Source organism: Astyanax mexicanus, chromosome 10 (genome assembly GCF_023375975.1).
Source record: "Astyanax mexicanus isolate ESR-SI-001 chromosome 10, AstMex3_surface, whole genome shotgun sequence".
NCBI classification, from domain to species: Eukaryota; Metazoa; Chordata; class Actinopteri; order Characiformes; family Acestrorhamphidae; genus Astyanax; species Astyanax mexicanus.
The window spans coordinates 10,964,369-10,989,273 of NC_064417.1; the positions used below are offsets into that span (position 1 = coordinate 10,964,369).

General features: G+C 38.6%; 2 protein-coding genes across 2 annotated transcripts; one reads left to right on the forward strand and one right to left on the reverse strand.

Moving 5' to 3' along the window:
- Window positions 1-518: 518 nt before the first annotated feature.
- gabarapl2 (GABA(A) receptor-associated protein like 2) lies at window positions 519-11,985 on the reverse strand. Its single transcript, XM_007241679.4, has 4 exons — window positions 11,760-11,985; window positions 9,784-9,839; window positions 4,111-4,283; window positions 519-1,078 (listed from the first exon to the last, which is right to left on the reverse strand). Exons 1-4 carry the CDS (start codon window positions 11,791-11,793, stop codon window positions 988-990), a joined length of 354 nt encoding a protein of 117 aa, XP_007241741.1. The 5' UTR covers window positions 11,794-11,985; the 3' UTR covers window positions 519-987.
- A 1,257-nt stretch (window positions 11,986-13,242) lies between these two features.
- On the forward strand, window positions 13,243-20,135 carry tmem231 (transmembrane protein 231). The gene is made up of 7 exons (XM_022683924.2): window positions 13,243-13,728; window positions 13,956-14,122; window positions 14,467-14,595; window positions 15,060-15,203; window positions 15,284-15,365; window positions 19,327-19,432; window positions 19,581-20,135. The coding sequence occupies exons 1-7, from the start codon at window positions 13,590-13,592 to the stop codon at window positions 19,741-19,743; spliced, it is 930 nt and encodes a 309-aa protein (XP_022539645.1). The 5' UTR covers window positions 13,243-13,589; the 3' UTR covers window positions 19,744-20,135.
- Window positions 20,136-24,905: the final 4,770 nt, after the last annotated feature.

Genomic DNA, 24,905 nt, shown 5'->3' on the forward strand with positions numbered 1-24,905 from the left:
ACACTTGCTCACTTCACAGCTCCACCAGTTTCCCCTCCTTTTCTACACTCCAGGAGAAACGCGGTTTCCAAACCATCACCAGAGTTTCATTCATGTCCAGTTCCACTAACGATCCCACGCTTGACTTGCAGCTCCCCATAGCTCTCCGTTTGGTTGTTGACATTGTTCACAGCACTGTTGGCATGAGCCAAGTCTCAATCCTAACCACCATACACTGAAAAATCGAGATTCACTCCACTCTAGCAAGAATCATGATTTTATCCCGACTGAAAATGTTGCTCTGAAATGTAAATCAGTTACAATCTGGCCCCTTAATATCCCATTCCACCGATTGATGCAGCAGTTATATTCTTGTGCCCTAGAGTAAATTTGTAGAAGCCATTTTGGCTTTATTAAAGCACCAGAATAACTGCTGTACATTATGGAAATAGTCCATTAGAAGAAGAAGCAGAAAAGTGGAGGGACAATTGGCAGCAGTTGTTACAGCAGGTGTGAAAAAAAATTCCGCAGAACTCAAATGCTTGTGTGTTTTTTTTTTATTATTGGTTAGGTCATCCAGCTACCTTACCTTTTAAATATTTTTCTTAAATATATTTTTATACAGGGAAAAAAGATAAATTAAAACTTTAAAAGTTATTACTGTATATTATCGCTTAAAACAACAATATTAAGCACCTCTAATAATTATAATAATAATATAATAATAATAATACTGCAATGCCATTCACAAAAATATCGCTTAATAGGTGGATCTAATGCTACTGTGTTTCAGAATAATAGGATATGATGTGGATGACACTAGAGGTACAGATGCAGAGGGTTTCATAACTAATGTGAAGAATGGGTCATCCACACTTTGACATTTTTTTAGCAACACAGTTGTGCTCGTCCGCAGGAAAACATCAGAGAGTTGGGAATGGGCGGGGCATGTTGTGAAAGGGTGGGGTCTGTGTGGTAGTAGTAGGCGGGGCTGTTAATTCAAAGGCTTTAAAGACCAAAGGTATTTTCTCCGCTGTAGGCCACATACAGAAAGCCGTCTTCATCCTTCTCTTTTTCATATAGCTGCCCCATGGTCAGACTGAAACACACACAACAAATACAAATTCATTTGTGTATGATATTAGTTTTCTTAAGATTAACAAGAAAAAGCATGTGTATAACAGTAGCATACATTAACAGTTGTATATATAATGTAACACAGGTCATCCAAAAAAAAAAAAAAAAGTCTACTCTGAGCTCAGATTTACTGGATCAGTCGTAATGTTTGCTATCTGACGTGTGCTTTCATTGCTAATAAAAACTGGGCTTAAACCATCACTGAACTCGTCCTGAACACGTGCCCCCAAAGGTTCGTGGTTTTGCTTTAAAAGTCTGTTGAAAAGCTGCGTAAACAGGTTCAAAAATAAATGTATAAAGCAGCATGGATGATATTTACAGACTAAATCTATGACTGGAACTACATTATCATCCCATAACTAGGGCTGCACCTGAAGATTATTCTTTTTTTTTTATCAAACAGGCTAAGAATTTTCTACTTCATTGATTTGTTGTGTGTGCTCAATTAAATTTAATAAAAAAAATACATTATGACGAAAGCTTAAGGTGTTAGATCAGAAAAGTGCATATTCTGAAGTAAAAACAAAATGACTGTGCAGTTTTTCCACTTCCTGGTTAGGCTGTTTTTCATGGTTTCTATGATACTCCTTGCGCTTTTTTATTGTGTTACTAGCTAATTTTCTATGGTATTACAGGTGGATGCTGGGACGTTGCTATCCCACAAATGTGAGCTACATGTTTTTATTACATAGCATTCCTAAGGTGTTGCTAGGCTGTTGCTAAGGCATTGGTATGTTATAACTGCTGGTTGCTAATGTTAGCTAAGTGGTTTCTAAGGTATTGCTTGGTGTTTACTAAGGCATGCTATGGTATCCTGTAGCCGGTATTGCAAAACCTCTGCAGGGAGGAATGAGGAATGAACATACGACAAATAGATGACTAAGGTTCATTATGACATTATGGCACTTTTACAATCCTGTTAAATCCCAACTGCCGGTCTTTGTCTTGTTTCGGGATTTCTGTGATGCAGCATAATTGAAAAGTGATTTCAGTATGAATCAGTATTCAAGTACTCCAGTAACCACATTCCTAGAGGTGAAATGCTGGAAACTGTTTTAACTACTGTTGAGGTTAAGAGCACATTTACCTGAGGAAACACTGACTCACAGAATATAGAGGAACACACCGCTCAGTGTTGTGTAATAAACACAGGCAAGAGGAAACAAAGGGAAACTTTGTTTCTCAGAAAGTCTGAATAGTCAAGTCTTTTATGGTGAGTTTAAGGATGTGAAATTCAATAAATTCAATGATAAAGAGGAAGACAGGTGTCCTGGTTATTTGTTGTATTGCAGCTGAAGGTTACATAAACCTTAGATAAACCCAGACACTGTTTCTGAAACTGTATGATGCTGTTTTCTATAAACTCTGATTTATTTTTAACAATTTAGAGAGATTTATGATCCTCACTCTTTTTTAACTAAAGGTCTGGTGGTTGTTTAAACCAGGAAGGTCAGAGTGTTTTCATTAACAATGAGTGCTGTGAGGAGTGCGTGACCCTGAGGGATGTTCTGAACTGCTGCTCTAGAACCAGTGTATATGAACTAGAAGACAACAAACTATCTGAGTGAAGGGCTGGGAACCTCTCCTCAAATAGCGAGTGCATGCCTGTTCTACACGGTGTCGTACTCATGTCAGAAGACTTTTCCATCCACTCTTTTCTTCTGTTTCATCTTCTCAGAGACTTTAGGACACACAAAAACTGGTTCCTGTGTTCACAAAGAGCCAAACAACACCATGATAAGAACTTGTTGTCTAGACAGGCTGGAGCTGATCACGTCATCGGAGCTGGACAACAAGCTGTTAACATTGATAGGTTCTATCCAATGATATATTCCTTCATCATCTCTCTCTCATTCTCCATCTTTCTCAAAATAGTTCATGCAGTCTAATGTTTGGTTGGACTGGACCACCTTTAGCTTTGATTAAGGCATGCATTCACTGTGGCCTTGTTTCCACAAGCTTCTCATTTGTCACATTTATTTCTGTCCAGAGATGCATTCATTTTTCCCCATATCTTGGATCGATGATGAGAGATTTGGAGAGCTGCGCAAAGCATTCTCCAGCACATACCAAAGATTATCAATGGGGTAAAGGTCTGGACTTTGTGGTGAACAATCCATGTGTGATGATGATGATCTCATGCTCCCTGAACCACTTTTACACAATTCCAGCACATGAATCCTGGCATTGTCATCTTGGAATATGCCCGGCCCATCAGGGAAGAAAAAATCCATTAATGGAATTACCTGCCAGTTCCTCTGATGCACTCATCACTCTGGAACAAAGTAAATCTGGACTCATCAGACCACATAATTTTCCTGCATTGATCCAGAGTCCTGTCTTTATGCTCCCTAGCAAACTGGAGGTGTTTTTGAAAGTTTGCCACACAGAAGTGCTTTTCCTAAGGCTACGCAGCTGTTTATTCCCAATTCATTTCTACAAAATTGCACAAGATCCCTACTGCCCTTCCACTTTTTATGTTTTATGTGTTTATGTTTTCTCAGCTTAATGAATGGCAATAGTTTGATTCTCCTGAAACAGATTAATATCTTTTCCAAGACCAGAGGATATGTCTTTCCGTATGGTTGTTTAACAAATAAGAAGCTACTCACATAAAACATAATAAACCACGTGGTGATTATCCTATGGGAGGCTCTTACCCATTTGCTTAGCTCGAATCCAGATGCCGACCTTTTTTTTTGGCAGGTAGTGTGTAATTTTACTTTATGTTGACCCACTGATGTACTTTTACTCATTTCTATTCTATCTTTTCATTTATGTTTTTTGTATATATCTGTAAAAATTCAATATACTTTTTTTATTTCTCATCTTTGATGCATCTTAGTCATCTTTCTACACTTTGTGACAGTCATTCATTAGGACTGGGAGTTCTTATATCCAAGTTTTATAAAGTCATGCTGTGGTATATTACCCAACATCGCGCTCTCAGCAGGGTTTTCCCCCATAAATAAAAGAACAACAGCTCTGGCTCACCTCGACTGAGGGACAGTTTTGTCGACAAAAAGAAAGATGGCTTTCTCTGAGGGCAGCTGGATTCGTTTCCTGATGATCCACATGAACTGAGCCACCGTGATGTCCGAGGGGACGAGATACTTCCGCTTATCGATGTCCACGATCTGAGAGCCAGACACCTTCTCTACAATAACCTACACACGCACGCACACACACAACATAAAAGAATATATTTAAATAAAACAGATAGAAAATATATAGTTATGACAGCATACTGAAGCATACTGACATTTTACCTTTATGCCCCCTTAACTTTAACAAGATACACTACATAGAAAAAACATTGAGACACTAGCTTATTCATATTTAATTCTGTGTACTTTGTAAGTTTGAAACATGTCATAAGGTAAAGAGAGGGGAGAGAAACTTTTGAGCTGGAGTTCAGGTGGCTTCTGCTTGTAGTAGGAAGTTTGGGCAGGTGTAAAAACAGTAATTGCATTAGTACTGAGACCTGCGAGAGGAGGTGGTCTCGGTCCGGTTCCAAACAAACTCCAGAGCGGTTTGTTTGTGGTGAGAATGTGATCCGGCCTCGATCTGACTCAACTTACAAATATCCTCCTAAACGGCTGAAAAGGTGCAGCAATAATCTGATAAATTAGTCACAGCTATGAAGCTAGATAATTACCACAGCTTTGATCAAGCACTGTCCTTTAGGTCAATCTTGACCTAAATGACTAATGAGGATAAATAGAATTCACCTGTGTGTAATCAAGTCTCCGTTTAAATGCACCTGCTTTGTGATAGTTCTGTTTAAAGTGCAGAGAGCATCATGAAGACCAAGGAACACACCAGACAGGTCCGAGATACTGTGGTGGAAAAGTTTAAAATCGGATTTGGATACAAAAAGATTTACCAAGCTTTAAACATCTCAAGGAGCACTGTGGAAGCGATCATATTGAAATGGAAGGAGTATCAGACCACTGGAAATCTACCAAGACCCGGCCATCTCTCTAAACTTTCAGCTCAAATAAGGAGAAGACTGATCAGAGATGCAGCCAAGAGGCCCATGATCACTCTGGATGAACTGCAGAGATCTACAGCTGAGGTAGAAAAGTCATGCACTCCACAAATCTGGCCTTTATGGAGGAGTGGCAAGAAGAAAGCCACTGTTGAAAGAAAGACATAAGAAGTGCTGTTTGTACAGCAAACATGTGGAAGAAGGTGCTCTGGTCAGATCAGACCAAAGTTGAACTTTTTGGCCTAAATACAAAGTGCTTTGTGTGAGTGAAAAGTAACACTGCTCATCATCCTGAACACACCATCCCCACTGTCAAACATGGTGGTGGCCTGCTTTTCTTCAACAGGGACAGGGAAGATTGTTAAAATTGATGGGAAGATGGATGGAGCCGAATACAGGACCATTCTGGAAGAAAACCTTTTGGAGTCTGCAAAAGACCTGAGACTGGGGCGGAGATTTATCTTCCAACAAGACAATGATCCAAAACATAAAGCAAAATCTACAATCAAATGATTCACAAACCAACATATTCAGGTGTTAGAATGGCCTAGTCAAAGTCCAGACCTGAATCCAATAGAGAATCTGGGGAAAGAGCCGAAAACTGCTGTTCACAAACGCTCTCTATCTAACCTCAACTTGCCATAGCCTAATGCATTCTTTATGTCCACAAACATTTGGACATAAAGTGCATGTTTTGATTACATATTAGCTGCATAAGCCATGTCCTGGCTTACTGACTACATCTGGAGTGGTAATTAGATTTAAATTTAGAATTAGGGCATGAAAAGTGGCAGTGCTAGCTGAGCACCAGTGAACTATATTCCCACTGGGAGAATGGAATTCATCTTGATTAGGTCTTTCCTGGAACTCTTTCAGGTGTCGGTTTTCAGACAGCAACTGAATGAGGAGCACAATGAGGAGCACCTCACAGGGCCTTTTGTTGCAGCTGCAGGGTAGCTCTTAAACTAGCATTCACATACTATTAATTACAGCTTTTACAGAATACAAAGGCAGTTTAACACCCTTTATCACAGTTAAGCTGGGAGCCTCTAGAAAGTGCAGGTTTACGAGTTCTTCCAGGTAACTGAGCTTATTACGTTCTGAAAATTTGATATGCTTATGTTCTTTTTGGGTAAACACATAGTCATCTCCAAAACTAAAAGACTACAAGATAGAGTTTCTATAATGGTTATTGTGTAACAGGCCAAAACAGACCTCTGTATTTATGCCATACTTATAGTCATGGGTCATGACAATGTTCCAGGTGTGAGCTGGATTTTTCTATGACAGAACAAAAAGCATTTAGAGATTCTTCTTCCTCCATCTCACCCTGTGATAAACACACATTCCAAACCCCAAACATTTAGTCCTATGTATATTTGTCTGTTCACTGATTATGGATCTTCGGAATTATGAACTCATAAAGAGCACCAAAAATTGATTAGGTGTTACTCAGTCTTGATGCTCCTAGCTATACAGTCTGCCTTTTAAACATTTGTGAATCAATCGGTGGCTCGAAAAACATTCCAGCATTGTTCTGTAATAGGACACTAGCACTGCAACAAATCAGCTGGTGAAAATTCTTTCCTCCTAAATATTCCACCATTGGCTGTGGGTGGTAGTAAAAACTCTGCCCTGAACTCTCAGACCAGGTAAAGATAGGGAGCGGGGTTTGCCGAGTATATATAAAATTTGCGAACAATCTGCTGACTCAATTGCAGAGTTTCTGTTTCTGCTGTTAGAGCTGCAAAAAGGAACAACACCACATTAATGCCGATACACTTCGGATGCGGCAGGTGTAAAGGGTGTCCCAATTCCATTGTCCATATACAATGGCAAGCCAAACCCCATGGGAGAGCAGTATGTAAACTGATAATAAAGTGTTACCTCAGGATATACAGTGCCCTCCATAATTATTGGCACCCCTGGTTAAGATGTGTTCTTTAGCTTCTCATAAATTGAGTTTTGTTCAAAATAATATAGGACCACGATGGGAAAAAAAAAGTAAAGTCCAACCTTTAACTCAAGTAAATTTTAAGGGGGAAATAAAATCCCTGACTAAGAAATCATTATTCTTCATAAAATCACCTGTTCCACAATTATTGGCACCCCTAACAATTCTTAGGAAATAAATTTAATAAAAGTATTTCTGTCACTTCTACAGTAGTTTACGAAGTTGATCAGAGTATGTAGGAACATTTAATTAGTAATTCACAACTTCCTGTTTCCCTGGGGTATACAGTGCCCTCCATAATTATTGGCACCCCTGGTTAAGATGTGTTCTTTAGCTTCTCATAAATTGAGTTTTGTTCAAAATAATATAGGACCACGATAGGAAAAAAAGTAAAGTCCAACCTTTAACTCAAGTAAATTTTAAGGGGGAAATAAAATCCCTGACTAAGAAATAATTATTCTTCATAAAATCACCTGTTCCACAATTATTGGCACCCCTAACAATTCTTAGGAAATAAATTTAATAAAAGTATTTCTGTCACTTCTACAGTAGTTTACGAAGTTGATCAGAGTATGTAGGAACATTTAATTAGTAATTCACAACTTCCTGTTTCCCTGGGGTATAAATATGACGTGACACAGAGGCCATTTATCTTCAACATGGGAAATACAAAGGAACATACCATTCAAGTGAGGCAGATGTGTGTTGACCTTCACAAGTCAGGCAATGGCTACAAGAAAATCGCTACTCGCCTACACCTGTCCATATCTACTGTCAGAGGAATTATTAAGAAGTTTAAAACAACTGGAACAGTGGTAAACAAGCCTGGACGAGGACGCAAGTTTATTTTGCCACCACGCACAGTGAGGAGGATGATAAGAGAAATAAAAAGTTCTCCAAAGCTCACTGTTACAGAATTGCAACAAATGGTAGCTTCTTGGGGTCACAAAGTCTCCAAAACAACCATCAGGCGCTATCTACATGCCAACAAGCTGTTTGGGAGGCATGCACGGAAGAAACCATTTCTCACTCACAATCATAAACGCAAACGTTTGGAGTTTGCTAAGCGGTACTGGGACTTCAACTGGGACCGTGTGCTTTGGTCAGATGAAACAAAGATAGAGCTTTTTGGCAACAAATGCTCTAAGTGGGTCTGGCGTAACACAAGAGCTGAGTATGCAGAAAAGCACCTCATGCCCACTGTGAAATACGGCGGGGGATCAGTGATGCTGTGGGCCTGTTTCTCTTCTAAAGGCCCTGGGAACCTTGTTAGGGTGCATGGCATCATGAATGCTCTAAAATACCAGGACATTTTAAAACAAAATCTGGTGGCTTCTGCCCGAAAGCTGAAGATGGGTCGTCACTGGGTCTTTCAGCAAGATAATGACCCTAAACATGTGGCCAAATCTACACAGAAATGGTTCACCGCACACAGAATCAAGCTCCTCCCATGGCCATCTCAGTCCCCAGACCTCAACCCCATTGAAAACCTGTGGGGTGAGCTGAAGAGGAGAGTGCAGAGGAGAGGACCCAGGTCGTTGGATGATTTAGAGAGAATGTGCAAAGAAGAATGGTCAAAGATCCCTCTTTCTGTATTCTCCCATCTTGTGAAACATTACAGGAGAAGATTAGGTGCTGTTTTGTTGGCAAAAGGGGGTTGTACGAAGTATTAACATCAGGGGTGCTAATAATTGTGGCACACATGATTTGATGTTAAATAATTATTTCTTAATGTGGGATTTTTTTCCTACTGAATAAATTCACTTGAGTTAAAGGTTGTATTTTACTCTTTTTTTCCATCGTGGTCCTATATTATTTTGAACAAAACTCAATTTATGAGAAGCTAAAGAACACATCTTAACCAGGGGTGCCAATAATTATGGAGAGCACTGTAAGTTGAACTTTAACCAGCATTCTTATGACAAGGCAACAAGTTTAGGACCTGATAGTGGGTGTTAGATGAATGATAAGTTCAATTTACAAAGTTGTATTTACACATTCTTGATTTTATAATTTAACATGTAGACCGTTAAACCGTGTGAAAGGTCACTCTGGCAGAAATGACATCTACATTTAATGCAGGAGGCCCCACACACACATCTCACAGGTCAGTGCAGCGTTCTTTAGCTTCCATAGGACATGGCAAAAGTCATGGGACACAAAATTAGTTACGTCCCATCACAGTTGGCATGTCAGTGTAGTGTAGGAATGTTGCAACAGGCTAAGCTAGCACTACTGTGCACTGAACAAACCTCAACATTTCACCCTAAACAGACCAGTGGATCTGTTCATTGTGGGGCTAAAGGGCTTTAGCAGTTTTAGACGACTGTTTAGGCCACTGGTGTTCTATAAAAGCACTGGAGTTTAGTGGCATTTCTTCTATATTAGGGCAGTGAGACAAATTTTACTTTCATTGTTATCACAGTTTTCACCATAAACACAAATGGAGCCCTTAATGCTACAGACTGTACTCATGTGACATAACTAGTTAGACAAGGTGAGGTAGAAGTCCACTGTTAACACGCACATCAAACTTAATCTTCAGCCTGAGAAAAACTCTTAAGCTTAAACTGATTGAGGATCTTTATTTATCTTATTTCACATCAATATTGGGATATCAAACAGTGGTTTCACACAATACATGTACAGACATAGTGAAATACACTGAGGTAGAAGAATAATGATCTCTAAGTCCATGATGTTGATTAGTATTAATACTCACTGGAACTCTATCAGGGTACTTGTTGCGGATTTTGGCCGATTCCACACACCGGTGCTCTAAAGATAAGAAACGAGAAAATATGATTAGGAGAATCACCGATGCCTGCACTGCACACTGATGTAAGCAGGTGCTTTATGACGCAAAGCACTTTTCCAATTTATCGGCGTGTCATGCAGTGTTTTGACAGTACTGTGTTAATGTCATATGGAAGTCACAGCAGTAAATCACATGTGATTCGAATGGTACGCATAGAAAGGTAGCCAGTGCTTTGGTAAACAAAAAGATACCCCAGCTAACATCCCTATCCTAATACCAAGCATAATAAGTAATGCTGAATGCATTATTTTGTTTCATTTATGCAAGCACATAGTGTGTATATACAGTAGTGCTCTGATACAGAACACTATAAAACACTGAATAAAAATTAAAGAGTGTTATTTAAACACTGGTTCTTGTTGGCAACCCAACACAGAAGCTGTAAGTGAAGCTCAGAGGAAGAACAGGAGAATGCAGGTTAAGAGCTGTTTAAAAATATGTCAGTAAATTTAATTCAAATAAAAACAGCAATCAGTCAAGAAATATTAAATAATATGCTTGTTTTATCAGCTCAGCTTTCTTCAAAGGTTAAACGAGTGCACAAACCGGTCTGGAAAAGCAATTATATTTGCAGAGACTTTAATAAGAACAGGCAAGAGAGCTTGTTATTAGCCTATTTTTCTCTCTAGTTTGAAGATGTATTACAGTCTAACAGCAGAAAATGCTGCTCAAACATTCTTGTCCAAGCACTTAGCTCAAACACTAATGTGCAGACTCTTAACCTGTCCACAGTAAACAATAAAGAAATCAATACCGGGATAGAGTCTGCCAGTCTAATGATTTCAGGATCAACAGTATAAATATTAAATTGAATTGAATTGAATTAAATTAAAAATAGACTATTAAAAATGATAACCTGAGACTTACTCGATCTTAAAGATAAATAATAAAATTAAAACAAAAATATATCAGTACAAGGCTACAGGCTTCTTGGGAGTTCTGTAAAAATGCTTGGTAACATAAGTTGTAAAAACTATACAAAAACAAAAATCATTTGTCAGCAGCTTTTAGAATTAAAATACAATTTAATACAAATAATAAATTAAAAGGCTATATAGTTTAATTATCAGATCAGATGGATGCAAAAATTTGTTCTACTGTTTTTGTTTTGTTACAATAAAACACTTTAGGCTATTGTATGCTTATAATAAAAGAAGCGTGGCTATAAGCTCTGCTGATAATGATCTCTGAGCATCAGTGGGCATTAGTGTCAGAGAGGCTGGCATTGTCCTGAAGACACACTTTAATAACTGCACTTTAGCACACACTGGCCACAAGAACTCAGGATGTTATATTGATAATCAATATTGAGCTACTGAATATCAATTGGTCGTCTGTAACATATTGATAAGTGTGACATGAGATAATACTTTATTCAAGTATTTTCTAGTTCCACATGACAGAAAATCGTCTCTTTTGAATAAAATGAGTGCATTTATAAAGAGAGGTTGGGGAAAAATAACAACAAGTATATTCCCTTGCACCAATGCAAAAATCAGTGTTAAAATAGATCATGGAGAGCAACATGGGATCTTTAAACAGACAGCAGTTCTGAATAAAGGTGTGATCGCTTTTCTATAGTAAGATGGTTTATTTTGGGTCAGTGAAGGGGTGGTGTAGTTATTTACCCTACGTCTAGCTAATAACGTTTTAACACACACACACACACACACACACACACACACACACACACACACACACACACACACACACGCACGGCCTAACAATGTAAACATGATTACGACCAGCCCCTAGTATTCAGACATGCAGGTACAGATCTCCACATTATCTGAGGCTGGTGTTTACTGGCGGTGAATAATGAGCGCGGGTCTGTGTGGGTTTGATAAAAGTCAGTTTTATATCAGATTAAACAGAATTACCCAGAGAATGATCTTCTTTAAACATCCATTTCATGGTGGCGGATTCGGGCGGCCCTCTCCCAGTGCGGTGAAACAATGAATCAGTGTACAGGAGCTGCAAGAATAACCCGAGCAGAAAGAGACAGAAACGGAGATTATCCTGAAAACAGCAGCGGTGTCAACACTCCGCCTGCATTAGCCTTAGCACTAGCATTAGCTTTAGCACTGCTGGACGGACGGCTGACGTCATGCAGGTCATACCAACCAGCTCTGTGGGGGATGTGCCGAAACAGGACTCGGGTTAAATCCTGCACCCGGTGACCAACCACATTCCCCAAAGATTTTGATTTGTAAATATGTAAATATTGTTTGTATTATATTAAGCTTGAAATATACATTTAACGCATAATTCATATTATAACACATAGTTTTATTATTTGTGGGAAGCACCTTTATCCTAAAAAGCATTAACTTGAAAAGTGTTAAAAGAGCCTTAATCATTTAAAACCTTTAAGTGAACGTTGATTCAATTCAGGTAGCCAATGTTAGATAAAGGTTGTATAATCAATATTATATATATATATATATATATATATATATATATATATATATATATATATATATATATATATATATATATATATATATATATATATATATAAGGTTTAGTGTTAGTGTTCTTTGATATAAGTGGGAGGGTGGCCTACAGGCTTGTTTTTTTTTTTTTTACATTTATATTTATCCTTACAACTGAATATGGGCTTTTCATATTGTTTAGCAATTGAAAAAAAAAATAATGTACGTTCACCATAATTCTGAATATATGTCTGGAAAACCTTTTATTAGGACATGTTTGTTAAATGTAAATTATCATTGTATATATGTTTTTTTTATTGTCCTTTATTTTATTTATCGTATTAATAATTGTCTTGCATTCTAATCAGTCATGAAATCAAGTGGACCAAATAGTCTGAAATGTCCAATTCAGTAATCAGATCAGTTTCACACACAGTATACCAGAAACCAGGAGAGCTATGTCCAGACGTTTGTCTCTAACCATTGTTTTAAATATTGTCATAAAAAAAAAAATTAGGCCTAATATACTATTAAGGCTATTTATTGGTTAATGAGTATGTTATAAATACTGGTAATTCTGTGGCCTTTGTTATGCCCATATTTGGGCTTCAGCTTCTTAGCTTGATTTTCAGTGGCAGAGTTCATTTTTAAATCACCTATATGTTCTGTGGTGATTAAATACAGAATATAACACTTTTGTGTACGTGTTTCTCCTGCACATCACGTTAAAATAACATTCCTGGAACACTATCTGTAATGTTCCTTCCTGGGACCTTTTTTAAAACGTTGCAAAAAAAAAAGTAATAAATCTGTTTTAAATGGTAGCTTTATTTTGGTATGATTTAAGTTTTTTGCTAAGAGGTGGAATAATAAATATATTTGACAACAGAGGGGGTGGGGCGTGGGTGGCCATGGTAACTGTGGGCGGATGTTCGCTTTCTGTTTCCTGGAGGCGGTCATGGTAACGCTGGGACGCTTCGCTTCAGGAGCAGTTACCGTTAGCATTAGCATTAGCATGGCTTTTAAACCCGAATTAGGCACTGCACGTCTGCGGCCGAACTGATAGATACAGTACATTTAATCCGAATTAAATACGAGAGAAACCGATTCTACAGCACACAACACACCTTAACACATCTCCATTACAGCTTAACCTTAACCAATGCTAACCAGAACAGCCCCACTGTTATTTCTCAGTAGGTTTTAACTGTTCTTCAGAGCGAGTTTAGAACTGTTCTTCAGAGCGAGTTCAGAACAGCGAGGAGGGTTTCAGTGATGGCTTTTTATGAAGTGTACTCCCACCCTGCTTTAATAAGATATAAAACCAATGTGTGTACTCGCGCCACCCTGTTCGTGCTGATGGTTTTCTGTCTTACGTACATCCCGCCACTGCTGGTCGCCTACAAGAGCCAAGGTAAGTGTTCACTACAGCAGCACCTCATTAATACAGCTGGTATACTGTAAGAATTTAGTATATTAACCCCGTGAACTTGCTCATGGACTTACTTAATATACTGGCTGTGCTGACTAGCTTATGAACTCCAGGAGCTCATGTTAAACAGTGCATGGCTTTACTGACTGACACCTCCAATACAGTGCAGCATTTCATCAGTAACTGATGTTTTTTTTCTTTGTTTGCAGGATTCTGGCTGAAGAGAAGCACATATGAGGAGCAGCCGGTTGTGCAGTTCCAGTACCAGATGTTAATGATTGGAGCCACTGGAACAGCAGGAGAATTTGTGGCGTGGAGCACTTTTCCTGACTTTAACCGTCTGCTGGGAAGCAACCTTCGCATCCCTGCAGTGTCTGTAAGTACTACAGACACAGAAATGTACACAAAAGTTTGAATACCACAAACTAGCTAGCACACAACATGTTCCCAGAGTTCACCAGAGCATCACAAACAAAATGTTATTTACTCATAAACACAGGTTCTTTTCTTTGGAAGGCGGTGGATATAATTTTTATGGTGCCTCACCAACACTAGATAGCTTTGGTCTGAGTAGCTCCAAATAACTAAATAGCTTTTGGAGTGTTCGGTTAACACAGCTAGATAGACAGTACAAAGGTGGAAGAAACAAACTTTTGACAGTGGGTGTGGGCATATGAAATAAGTGTATTATGTTTAAAAGCACATGTTTGTGTTTTGCAGGTCAAGGAGGAGGACAGCAATCAGGATGGAAAATCAGACCGGCTGCGTCTCCAGCTCAGTGTTCCACTGAAAGCAGAAGAGCAGATTTACAGCATTCAGCTACTCCTCACCTTCTCATACCAGTTGTTTGTGTGTATCAGCACAGTACCACAAAAACACACCCTAACCCTTAATTTAGGGCAAACTGTCCCAAAATTATTCAACAAAATCCCACAAACACAAGCAAATGCCACCCTACGCCAAATACAGTCCAATGGCAGAAATCACCTCAACTCTACAAAAAACTCTAATACCAAATATATAATAAAACACTTACAAATGCCAGCAGACACTAGGTAATGCCATCAAATGTAATCAGTTTGCATCATACAATATTACATAGCAACAAACATCAGGTGTCAATAGCTGCCATCGAACCAACCAACAATCATCAAAAAATACACTCCACACTCCAACAAACATTAGTAAACAAAACACTGGGTTGTTGTGCCATACATATTTCTGATGCTTTTCTCACTGCATTTGCAATTTTTTTTTTCACTTGATTGAACAAGTGGAACTGTCAGGTTGAATTCATGTCACTCTTTTTGTAGCGGATGTCCACTGTAGTGATGCAGTCTATGGCCTTTATTCAGCACTCCTCCTCCGTTCCTGGATCACAGCTGTTCATCAATGGGGACCTGAGGCTCCACCAACAGATCCCACTGCCACACAGAGGTCTACATGCTGCCTACAATGTGAGAGTTTGTGTTCATACTTTACACCACACTTTTAAATGCTTTTTGTAGGTGTGTTTACGTGCTATATTTCTTTTTAGGTGTCAGTGGTCGAAACAGGGAGTCCCTTCGCTACTTCCTATGACTTGGCCAGCATCATCAGAGCCTATCAAGCAAGAAACTGTAAGAGAAAGTGTTTATATGTATTTGTATATGTCTGTGTTGTAAATTGATAGTTTCCAAAGCAAATATTCCTCCTTAATTCAGTTTTTCTCCTTAATTCAAATGTAAATGTTCAGTCGTAACTCACATTTAATGCCCGTTGAGACGCTTATACAGTGCCCTTCAAAAGTATTTTATTCAAACAATAAATAGCACAGAATGTCTACACTCAGTTTCAGATCTGCAGACTGTGCATTTAAAGTTAGAGAAGTAACCAACATGAAAACCAGCTGTCTATGAGTAAAAAACAAGCAACTGTGAAACTGAGAGAAAATGGAAAATCTATCAGAACCATTGCACACATATTGTCCATAGCCAGAACAACAGTTTTGAATGTCTTGAAGAAGAAATTCGTCACTGGTGTACTAAATAACAGATGTTAACAGGTACACCAAGTAAAAAACTGCAGCAGTGGATGACAGGAACATTGCGAGTGCTGTGAAGAAATAATTTTTAGTGACATCAGCAGCAACCTCCACAAGGCAGGGGTGAAGGTATCACAATCTACTGTTCACTGAAGACTTCATGAACACAGAGGCTTCACTAGAAAATAAAAAACACTATTAATGAGGTGAATAGAAAGGCCAGGCTGGAATTTACCAGAGTACAAAGCCAAGCCTGTGGACTAATGAGACAAAGATTAACGTTTACTAATTTGATAGAAAGGCAAGTTTGGAAAAAAAAAAAAAAGGACCTGTTTCTAAACATACCAGCTCATATCTGAAACACAATGGAGGTAGTGTTATGATTTGGGCTTGAATTATTTATTCTGGGACAGATTCATTAATATTCATTGATGCAAAGTGAACTCTGAGGTCTACAGAAACATTTTGTCTGTGAATTTAAAGAATGATGAAACCAAACTGAATGGAAGATTCTTCTTCATTCAGCAAGATATTGACCCAAAACACACTGCCTGGAAAAGCATCACAAAAGAAGAGGGCAAAGGGTTAGTGATGTCAGTGGGTCACAGACATGATGCAGTTACTGTGCTGATTGGTATGTTGGTGTGTACCACAATGAACATCACCATCACACCAGTACAGAAAGCTAAGAAAAGAAAATGATAGACAAACATGTGTAGGGTAAAGTAAGACCATTTCCAAGCAGCTTGATGTTCCTGCTACTACAGTTGCACATGTTATTCAGAAAGTTAAGATCTAAAGGACTGTAGCCAACCTCCCAGGACGAGGAAAATTAATGACAAATTGAGAGAGTAATATGAATTGTAACCGAATTGCCAAATACAACTCCCAAAGAATTTAGACGTAAATTCCAAAGTCAAGGTACATCAGTGTCAGATCACACAATCTGTCGCTGTTTCACCCAAAGTGTGCTTAATGTAAGACAACCCAGAAGGAAACAACTGTTAAGAGCAAATCATAAAAAAGCAACACTGCTAAATTAGCTAATAGCTATGTGGTGTCCCCAAAACATGCTGCCAAATAGCTGTACACAATGTTTAATAGCCTGCTGAACTTTTAGGATTCCATATCTTACTACTTAATGATCAGTGTTCACAGAAGTTGCTACTTCAGACCGAAAAATGATACGACATTAAACCAGCTGACTGGATATTCTAACTCGAATGTAAAAGGAACAAATTCCTGAAAGTTGCCAAGGCAGATTAAGGAAGATAGGATACTTATTTAGTTTCTTCCTGCCTCCCACCTACATTTCTGATCTTATTCATAGGTATTGACCTCCATGCTCTCCCCGCTCTGCTGACAAAAGTCTGCTTCCTGTTCTGCATACCTGATTACGCACTTTTGTAGATAGATCTCTGTTCGATTACTTCCCTCTTCTCTTTTAAAAACAACTAAAAACTTTTTGGGTACCTTCCCACAGGATCTGTGACTTAAAATGGATAAATTCATGGTTGTACATACAGCCTCTTTTATATATTTTATTTACATGTTTTCGTTACTATTTTGTCTGGTTTTTAGTCTAGTTATCTAGTTTTTAGATTTTATTTTGTCTTTGTTTTACTATATTATATTTGTGATGTTGACTTTTGTGTTTCTATGTGTGAAAGATGCCTATCAATAAAATTATATTATTAGTGTTATAGTAATAATAATTATTATTATGGTAATCATAATAACAATTTTTAAAATTTTATGCAATCTGTTTTCCAAGCTGAATTAATACCTGATGTTTGATAACAAATGGACGGTGCTGTGTTGGTTAGATTAATAGGTTCTGGGGTTTGATAACAGATGGTTGGCGCTGTGCTGGTTAGATTAGTATGTTTTGAGGTTTGATAACAGATGGATGGGGCTGTGCTGGTTAGATTAGTAGGTTCTGGGTTTGATAACAGATGGACGGTGCTGTGCTGGTTAGATTAATAGGTTCTGGGGTTTGATAACAGGTGGACGGTGCTGTGATGGTTAGATTAGGAGGTTCTAGGGTTTGATAACAGATGGATGGCGCTGTGCTGGTTAGATTATGAGGTTCTGGGGTTTGATAACAGATGGATGGTGCTGTGCTGGTTATATTAGTAGGTTCTGGGGTTTGATAACAGATGGATGGTGCTGTGCTGGTTATATTAGTAGGTTCTGGGGTTTGATAACAGATGGATGGTGCTGTGGTGGTTAGATGAGTAGGTTCTGGGGTTTAATAACAAATGGGCTTGGGATGCTGCAATTCCATATTCCAAAGTGTGCTTAATAGAAGACAACCCAGAAGGAATTAACTGTTAAGAGCAAATCATAAAAAAGCAACACTGCTAACTTAGCTAACAACGTTTAATAGCCTGCTGAACTTTTAGGATTCCATATCTTACTACTTAATGATCAGTGTTCACAGAAGTTGCTACTTCAGACCAAAAAACGATACAACATTAAACTATTTAATATGAGCTGACTGGATATTCTAACTCGAGTGTAAAAGGAACAAATTCCTGAAAGTTGCCAAGGCAGATTAAGGATGATAGGATACTTATTTAGTTTCTTTGCACAGCCTGCTATTGCATGACCTGCCTCCCACCTATATTTTTGATCTTATTCATAGGTATTTACCTCCATGCTCTCCCCGCTCTGCTGACAAAAGTCTGCTTCCTGTTCTGCATACCTGATTTTGCACTTTTGTAGATAGATCTTGGAATTTCTGTTCGATTACTTCCCTCTTCTCTTTTAAAAACAACTAAAAATATTTTGGGTCACCTTCCCACAGGATTTAAAATGGATAAATTCATGGTTGAAAACACAGCCTCTTTTATATTTTATGTATCTTTTATATAGATTTTATTTAAATGCTTTTACTATATTCTATTTGTGTTGTTGACTTTTGTGGTTCCACTTAAGAAATGTGTGTACAAATAAAATTATACTATTATTGTAATAATAATAATAATAATAATAATAATAATAATAATAATAATAATAACACATTATTAGTATTATCTGTTTTTGGAGCTGAATTAATGGCTGATGTTTGTTAACAGATGGATGGCTCTGTGCTGGTTAGATTTGTAGGTTTTGGGGTTTGATAAGAGATGGACAGTGTTGTGCTGGTTACATTAGTAGGTTCTGTGTTTAAGAACAGATGGACGGTGCTGTGCTGGTTAGTATAGTAGGTTCTGGGTTTTGATATGATATGTGGATTATAGCTTTATTTCACTCCAGTCTTTAGTTATTGAGATCGGAATGCAGCTGGCGGCTCAGTGGCGGCTCACCTGAACTCAGCAGTAGGGTTGCAGCTTGTTGGCCCCAATGCTAACTTATTTTCAAGTTTAATCAGTCCCTGTTTTTTGATATTGTAATGATGATACTAAGCTGGTTAAATAGAGTAAAATCTGCTAATTTATATGATTTTGTTTGTAATTAACTAATCAAACTTTTACAGCCCTACTAAAAAGTAATGGAAGCTAATTCCCCTCTGTCTGTCTGTCTGTCTCTCTCTCTCTCTCTCTCTCTCTCAGTGACGACATATCTCTCCTGTCCGACTCCAGTATGGATCATTGGTCGAGCTGTAAATGCTCCTTTCCAGATTAATGCAGAAGTCCGCTACCCACTAGAAACTATCAGATATCCTTTACACTGATTGATTGTATGGTTGGATGGGTGGTTATGTGGTGATTTGAGTTGGGTGATGGGTGGGTGGGTGTTTGGTTGGGTGATGGATGGGTATTGATGAGTCTGTGTGTGTCAAAGTTTGTCTCCTTGACTGCAGCACCTATCGGCCTGGGTTCTGGGAAATGATAAAGTTTGCCTGGATCCAGTATGTCAGTGTTCTGCTCGTGTTTCTGTGGCTTTTTAACCACATCCAGACGTTTGTCTTTCAGAACCAGGTTCTGCCCACTGTACCCAAACCCCTGCTCAAAACACACACGCAGTGACCCACACTGTTTGTGTGTGGGAGTGTGTGTGGGAGTGTGTGTGGGAGTATGTGTGGGAGTATGTGTGGGAGTATGTGTGGGAGTGTGTGTGGGAGTGTGTGTGGGAGTGTGTGTGGGAGTGTGTGTGGGAGTGTGTGTGGGAGTGTGTGTGGGAGTGTGTGTGGGAGTGAGTGTGGGAGTGAGTGTGGGAGTGAGTGTGGGAGTGAGTGTGGGAGTGAGTGTGGGAGTGAGTGTGGGAGTGAGTGTGGGAGTGTGTGTGTGTCTGTGTGTGTTAAGTGTAGTTCATTGTTTTGTTAATGATGATTGATATTGATATTTGTAGTTTTATACTGTTTTCAGTAAACATGTTTGTAAGAATATTTAAAATAGAATAAAAACATTTGTATGCCTAATTCTTCTTCTTTATTTAAACATTAACCTTAAAGGTTATATATATATTATATTTTCTGCCACTAGAACATCTCAGACCAAAACAAACATTTTGTATTCAGCCACATTCTTCCCTTTAGCCACACCTTCCTCCTTCAATTTGTGTTCTTAGCATAGTTGTTGTGAACAGTGTCTTTTCATCCTGCACTCCTGCCGCACAATTCTGTGTGGGGGCGGTTACTGTCTTGTCCCTTGGGGAAGGCAATCATTTCTAGAGTGAAGGAATAACATGCATGCCCAGCCAGACCAGCTATGAAAATAAAGAGCAGGGGACAGCCCAAACAGACTGTGTGGGACTTCATTTTCAGCTTAGGACATTTTAGTCACAAGATCTTTGCGTATGATGCAGTTTGAATGTTTAAAGGTCCCATTCTGCTAAAATCCACTTTTTCTTGTTCTTTGTGAAATACAATATGTCTCTCTGAGTTGTATATGCAGAACATGCTGCATATGAAACTGTCTAGCTTCCCTTGCCTGCAGTAGCTAAGGAAAGAATAGCCTCAGAAATATGAGTTGTGTTAAGTCTCAGAGAGATGTTAGGTGCGTACGTCAACCAGTGCGCTTTGCGCCACTAGATTTAGGGGCGTGTCCTGTATCTTTGGTATTGTAAGGGCGCAAAAAATATGTCTTGCGCAGCTGGAACGGTGCAATGGGCATGTACGAATTCATTGGTTTGTTTTGGGCTTAGCGTGAAATAAACCAATCAGTGTGTCTGCAGTCATTACCTTTAAGATGCGGGTGCGCACAGACTTCTGTTCTTTCCTATTTTAAAAGCACATAAACTGACTGAGCCTCAGGCTGTGAAGATACACCAGCAGCTCATATTAGGGAAGAGTAAAGTTATTTTATTCTTTATTCTGTTTTTTTGTTAATGTAAAAACTGGGTTTGCAACACTGAATATTAATCAAGCAATCAACCATCATTTACACTGGAGAGGGACCCTCATTTACAATGCCGCTGAGCATTTACAGTTTAAAAGAGATTAAAAATATTAAACAAATTTTTATTAAAACTGACATTTACTAAAGACGAATAAAATATGTACGTAAAAAAGGAAAAATAGGGGAATTGTTTTTTAAATCATAAAAATTGACATAAAAAGAAGGGAATTTATATATTATGAAGAAAAAATGAACTAATTTGATCAATAAAATAATACAAATAAATAAAAAGTATTTAAAAATATATCTGAATTTATTTAAAACAGTCACATGCTTTCTGATATAATAAAAGTTTAAGTTTCAGTTCAGATTGAAATCATTGAAACAGCTCAGCAAAACATCAACCTATCCTTTATATTTGACAATATATAATTAACTTTACAGGTCCTTACTGAGTTTAATTTATTTAATTGAACTGAGTTTTATATTATTTGTAGCCTCCCTCTGAATTCAGCTCTACGCTGCGAAAGAGAGAGTGAGAAAGAGAGAGAGAGAGAGAAGCGCAATTTGCCTAATTTCTCTTGATTAATTATTAGTAAATATGTGGCTATAGTGAGTCATCAGTTTTGCTACACTTGATCCGACCTTATATATTAAAATGTTTTTTTAAGAAAACAGAGGTAATCCCGCGTACGCTGCCAAGCTCCGCTACGCATGCCTGAGGCATTTTAGAGCGCTGGACGAGATTTTAGTTAATGAATTAATATATTTAATATTTTAATAAATTTGCCCTGGTGATAAGAAATGAACGCTAACATATAACTTTTTATTTCTGTGGATTTCAAATAATTTAAGTATTATATAATTGAAAATACATTTATTTTCAGTCAAAGTGCTTTTCTCTTTTAAATTTTTATTTCTAAAACTCCAGCATTTGAGAGAGAATAAGCATCTGTTAAAATTCTCAAACGGCAGAATGCCTGTGTCTGCTATATTAAGCTACAGTTATTAAGTCTGTGTACTGAACATAAATATAAATCCTTATAAATGTCAGTAATAAATATAACTAATAATAACTTATAGCTCTGGTTGAGGTGTTTTTTGGTAAAGGTGGTAAATAAGTGGTGGTGTGTGGTAAAGTGAATGGGGAGCGCAGTGCTTGTGGTGATCGTGAGAGAGAGAGCGTCTTCTATAGTCTGTAACGTGTTTTCCGCGTGCGTTTACGCAAACCGAATTGTGACTCCCGTACCATGATGGTTCGCTAAGAATACACGTACCGTTACACCCCTACTAGAGACCACAACTACACATTTTGGAATGAATGAAAAAACGATGGAATGAGACCTTTAAAATGTCAGATATCTTCTAAAAAAGCCATTTCATTAAGATTGTTGAATGTGTCATTTTCAAAAAATAAAGCTGCTGAGGTCATTTTTTATGTCAGAACTATGAATATGTGCATATAATGATTAATTATACCTACAGCAGTTTAGCCCCATCCATTAAGAGTACAGGCCTGTATAGTTCTTAACATATTTGGACATTTAGTATCAATTTTAACAGTACGGAGATCCTAGTAATATGACTAAACAATTAAGAAAATCCTTTTTATAACTTTATGTAAAATGTAGTTTAAAAAGAATGCAATTTCTGGTGAGGAACAAATTAGGACACTTCTATATATTGCTCTTAAAATAGTTAAGATCACACACAGGTGTATCACATCAGGTGCACATGATTTGAACAGCATTAGAATGAGGCTTGCCCCATTTAAACCTCAGAAATTTAGTTTGGTGTGTCCCTAACTGTTGAAGTAAGAGGGAGCACCATGGTGAGATCCAAAGAGCTGCCTGAGGCCCTCAGAAAGAAGATTGTGGATGCTTATGAGTCTGGTAAGGGATTTAAAAAGATCTCAAAATAATTTCACATCAGCCATTCCACCATCCAGAAAATTGAAAAGTGGAGGACATTCAAAACAACTGTGACCATGCCCAGATCTGGCCGTCCAAGCAAGTTCACTCCCAGAGCAGACTGTAAGATGCTAAAAGAAGTCATGAAAAATCCTAAAATTTCATCACAGGACCTACAGCAGGCTCTAGCTACTGTCAATGTTAAAAAAAGTGCATGACTCAACTAACAGAAAGAGACTACACAAGTTGAATTTTCATGGGAGGTGTGCAAGGAGGAAACCTTTTCTCTCTAAGACATTAAGGCCAGACTGAAGTTTGCCAGACAGAACACAGACAAAGGTCAGGACCTCTGGAATAATGTTCTTTGGACAGATTAGGCTGAAATTGAATTATTTGGACACCAGAACAGAAGACATGTTTGGCGTAAACCAAATACAGCATTCCAAGAAAAGAACCTTATACCAACTGTGAAGCATGGAGGTGGAAGTGTCATGCTTTGCTGCAGCAGGACCTGGCCAGCTCACATCATAGAATCCACTATGAATTCTGCTGTGTATCAGAGGGTGCTTGAGAAACATGTGAAACCATCCGTAAAAAAAAATAAAATAATTAAAGCTGAAGCAGAACTGGGCAATGCAACATGACAATGATCTAAACCATACCAGTAAATCCACCAAGGACTGGCTAAAAACTAAGAAGTGGAGAGTCCTGGAATGGCCAAGTCAAAGTCTAGATCTCAATCCAATTGAGATGCTATGGAGTGATTTAAAACCAGCTGTACATGCAAGAAGCCCCTCAAACATCTCACAGCTGAAATAATTCTGCGTTGAGGAGTAGGGCAAATACATATATATATGCTTACTTGTATAGTGTTTTGTAAGTGTGTTTTGTAGTGTTCAGTTCCCGAACAGCGGTGGGGTAAAAGTTATTTTTTTAGTCTGTTTGTCCTGGATGTGATGGGCTTGAAGCATTTTCCAGAAGGTAGCTGTTGGAACAGATGATGTCCAGGGTGGGAGGAGTCTTTCAGGATGTTGACTGCCTTGCCGAAGCAGCGGGAGCTGAAGAGGTCCTCCAGACAGGGCAGTGGACAGTCAATGATCTTCTGTGCCATGTTGATCACTCTCTGTAGTGCTTTCCTTTCTGCCACGAAGCAGCTGCTGTACCATGTTGAGCTGCAGTACGTCAGCACATGCTCAATTGCACAATGGTAATAGGACACAAGCAGCTTCTTCTGAAGGTTATTTTTCCTGAGAATTCTTGGATGCAGCCATGGTGTTTGTGGTCCAGGATTGATCTTCAGAGATGTGCATACCTAGAAATAGAAGGGATTCTTTCCACACAGTCCCCACTTGTGAAGAGTAGTGCAGGGTCTGCACACCACTCAGATGGTCCCTGGACTTTATCCCTGTAGGCAGTCTTGTCTCCTCCAGATATGAGTCCTGCCACGGTGGTGTTGTCCGCAAACTTGATAATTGTGTTACTGGAGTGGGTAGGGGTGTAGTCGTGTGTGTAGAGTGCGTAGAGAAGAGGATTCAGTACGCAACCCTGTGGAGCTCCAGTGGTGGGTGTTACCCTGGAGGAGTGATGGTGACCCAATCTAACAGACTGGATGTGGTCTGTTAAAAAGTCTTTAATCCACGTGCAGGTGAGGTGGGAAAGTCCGAGATCTGTAAGTGGGGTCACCAGCAGCTATTCTGGGGTTCATTGCTCTGAGCACACGTCTCACCTCAGGCTCTTGCACCAAGAGGCTGATGGAGGTATTTTGTTTATCTCCACTGCTCCTACCTCATAGAGAGCAAAGAAACAGTTAAGTTCAGCAGTTAAGCAGTTATTGGACTGGTGGTTGTTGATGTGTTGGATACCCTGCCACACCTGATGTGGGTCATTGTTGGTGAAGTGGTCCTCTCTTGTCCTCTTCAGATGGGTTGTTGCCGTGTTGAA

What these genes read in the sequence shown, in the direction of transcription:
- gabarapl2 (XM_007241679.4), bottom strand. Translation starts at nt 11,793, where the DNA reads ATGAAATGGATGTTTAAAGAAGATCATTCTCTGG. An exon ending in TAAAGAAGATCATTCTCTGG is followed by an intron (nt 9,840 to 11,759) that starts GTAATTCTGTTT and finishes TCTTATCTTTAG; the next exon opens with AGCACCGGTGTGTGGAATCG. An exon ending in AGTACCCTGATAGAGTTCCA is followed by an intron (nt 4,284 to 9,783) that starts GTGAGTATTAAT and finishes GTGCGTGTGTAG; the next exon opens with GTTATTGTAGAGAAGGTGTC.
- tmem231 (XM_022683924.2), top strand. Translation starts at nt 13,590, where the DNA reads ATGGCTTTTTATGAAGTGTACTCCCACCCTGCTTTAATAAGATATAAA. An exon ending in CCTTCTCATACCAGTTGTTT is followed by an intron (nt 14,596 to 15,059) that starts GTGTGTATCAGC and finishes CTCTTTTTGTAG; the next exon opens with CGGATGTCCACTGTAGTGAT. An exon ending in TACCCACTAGAAACTATCAG is followed by an intron (nt 19,433 to 19,580) that starts ATATCCTTTACA and finishes TGACTGCAGCAC; the next exon opens with CTATCGGCCTGGGTTCTGGG.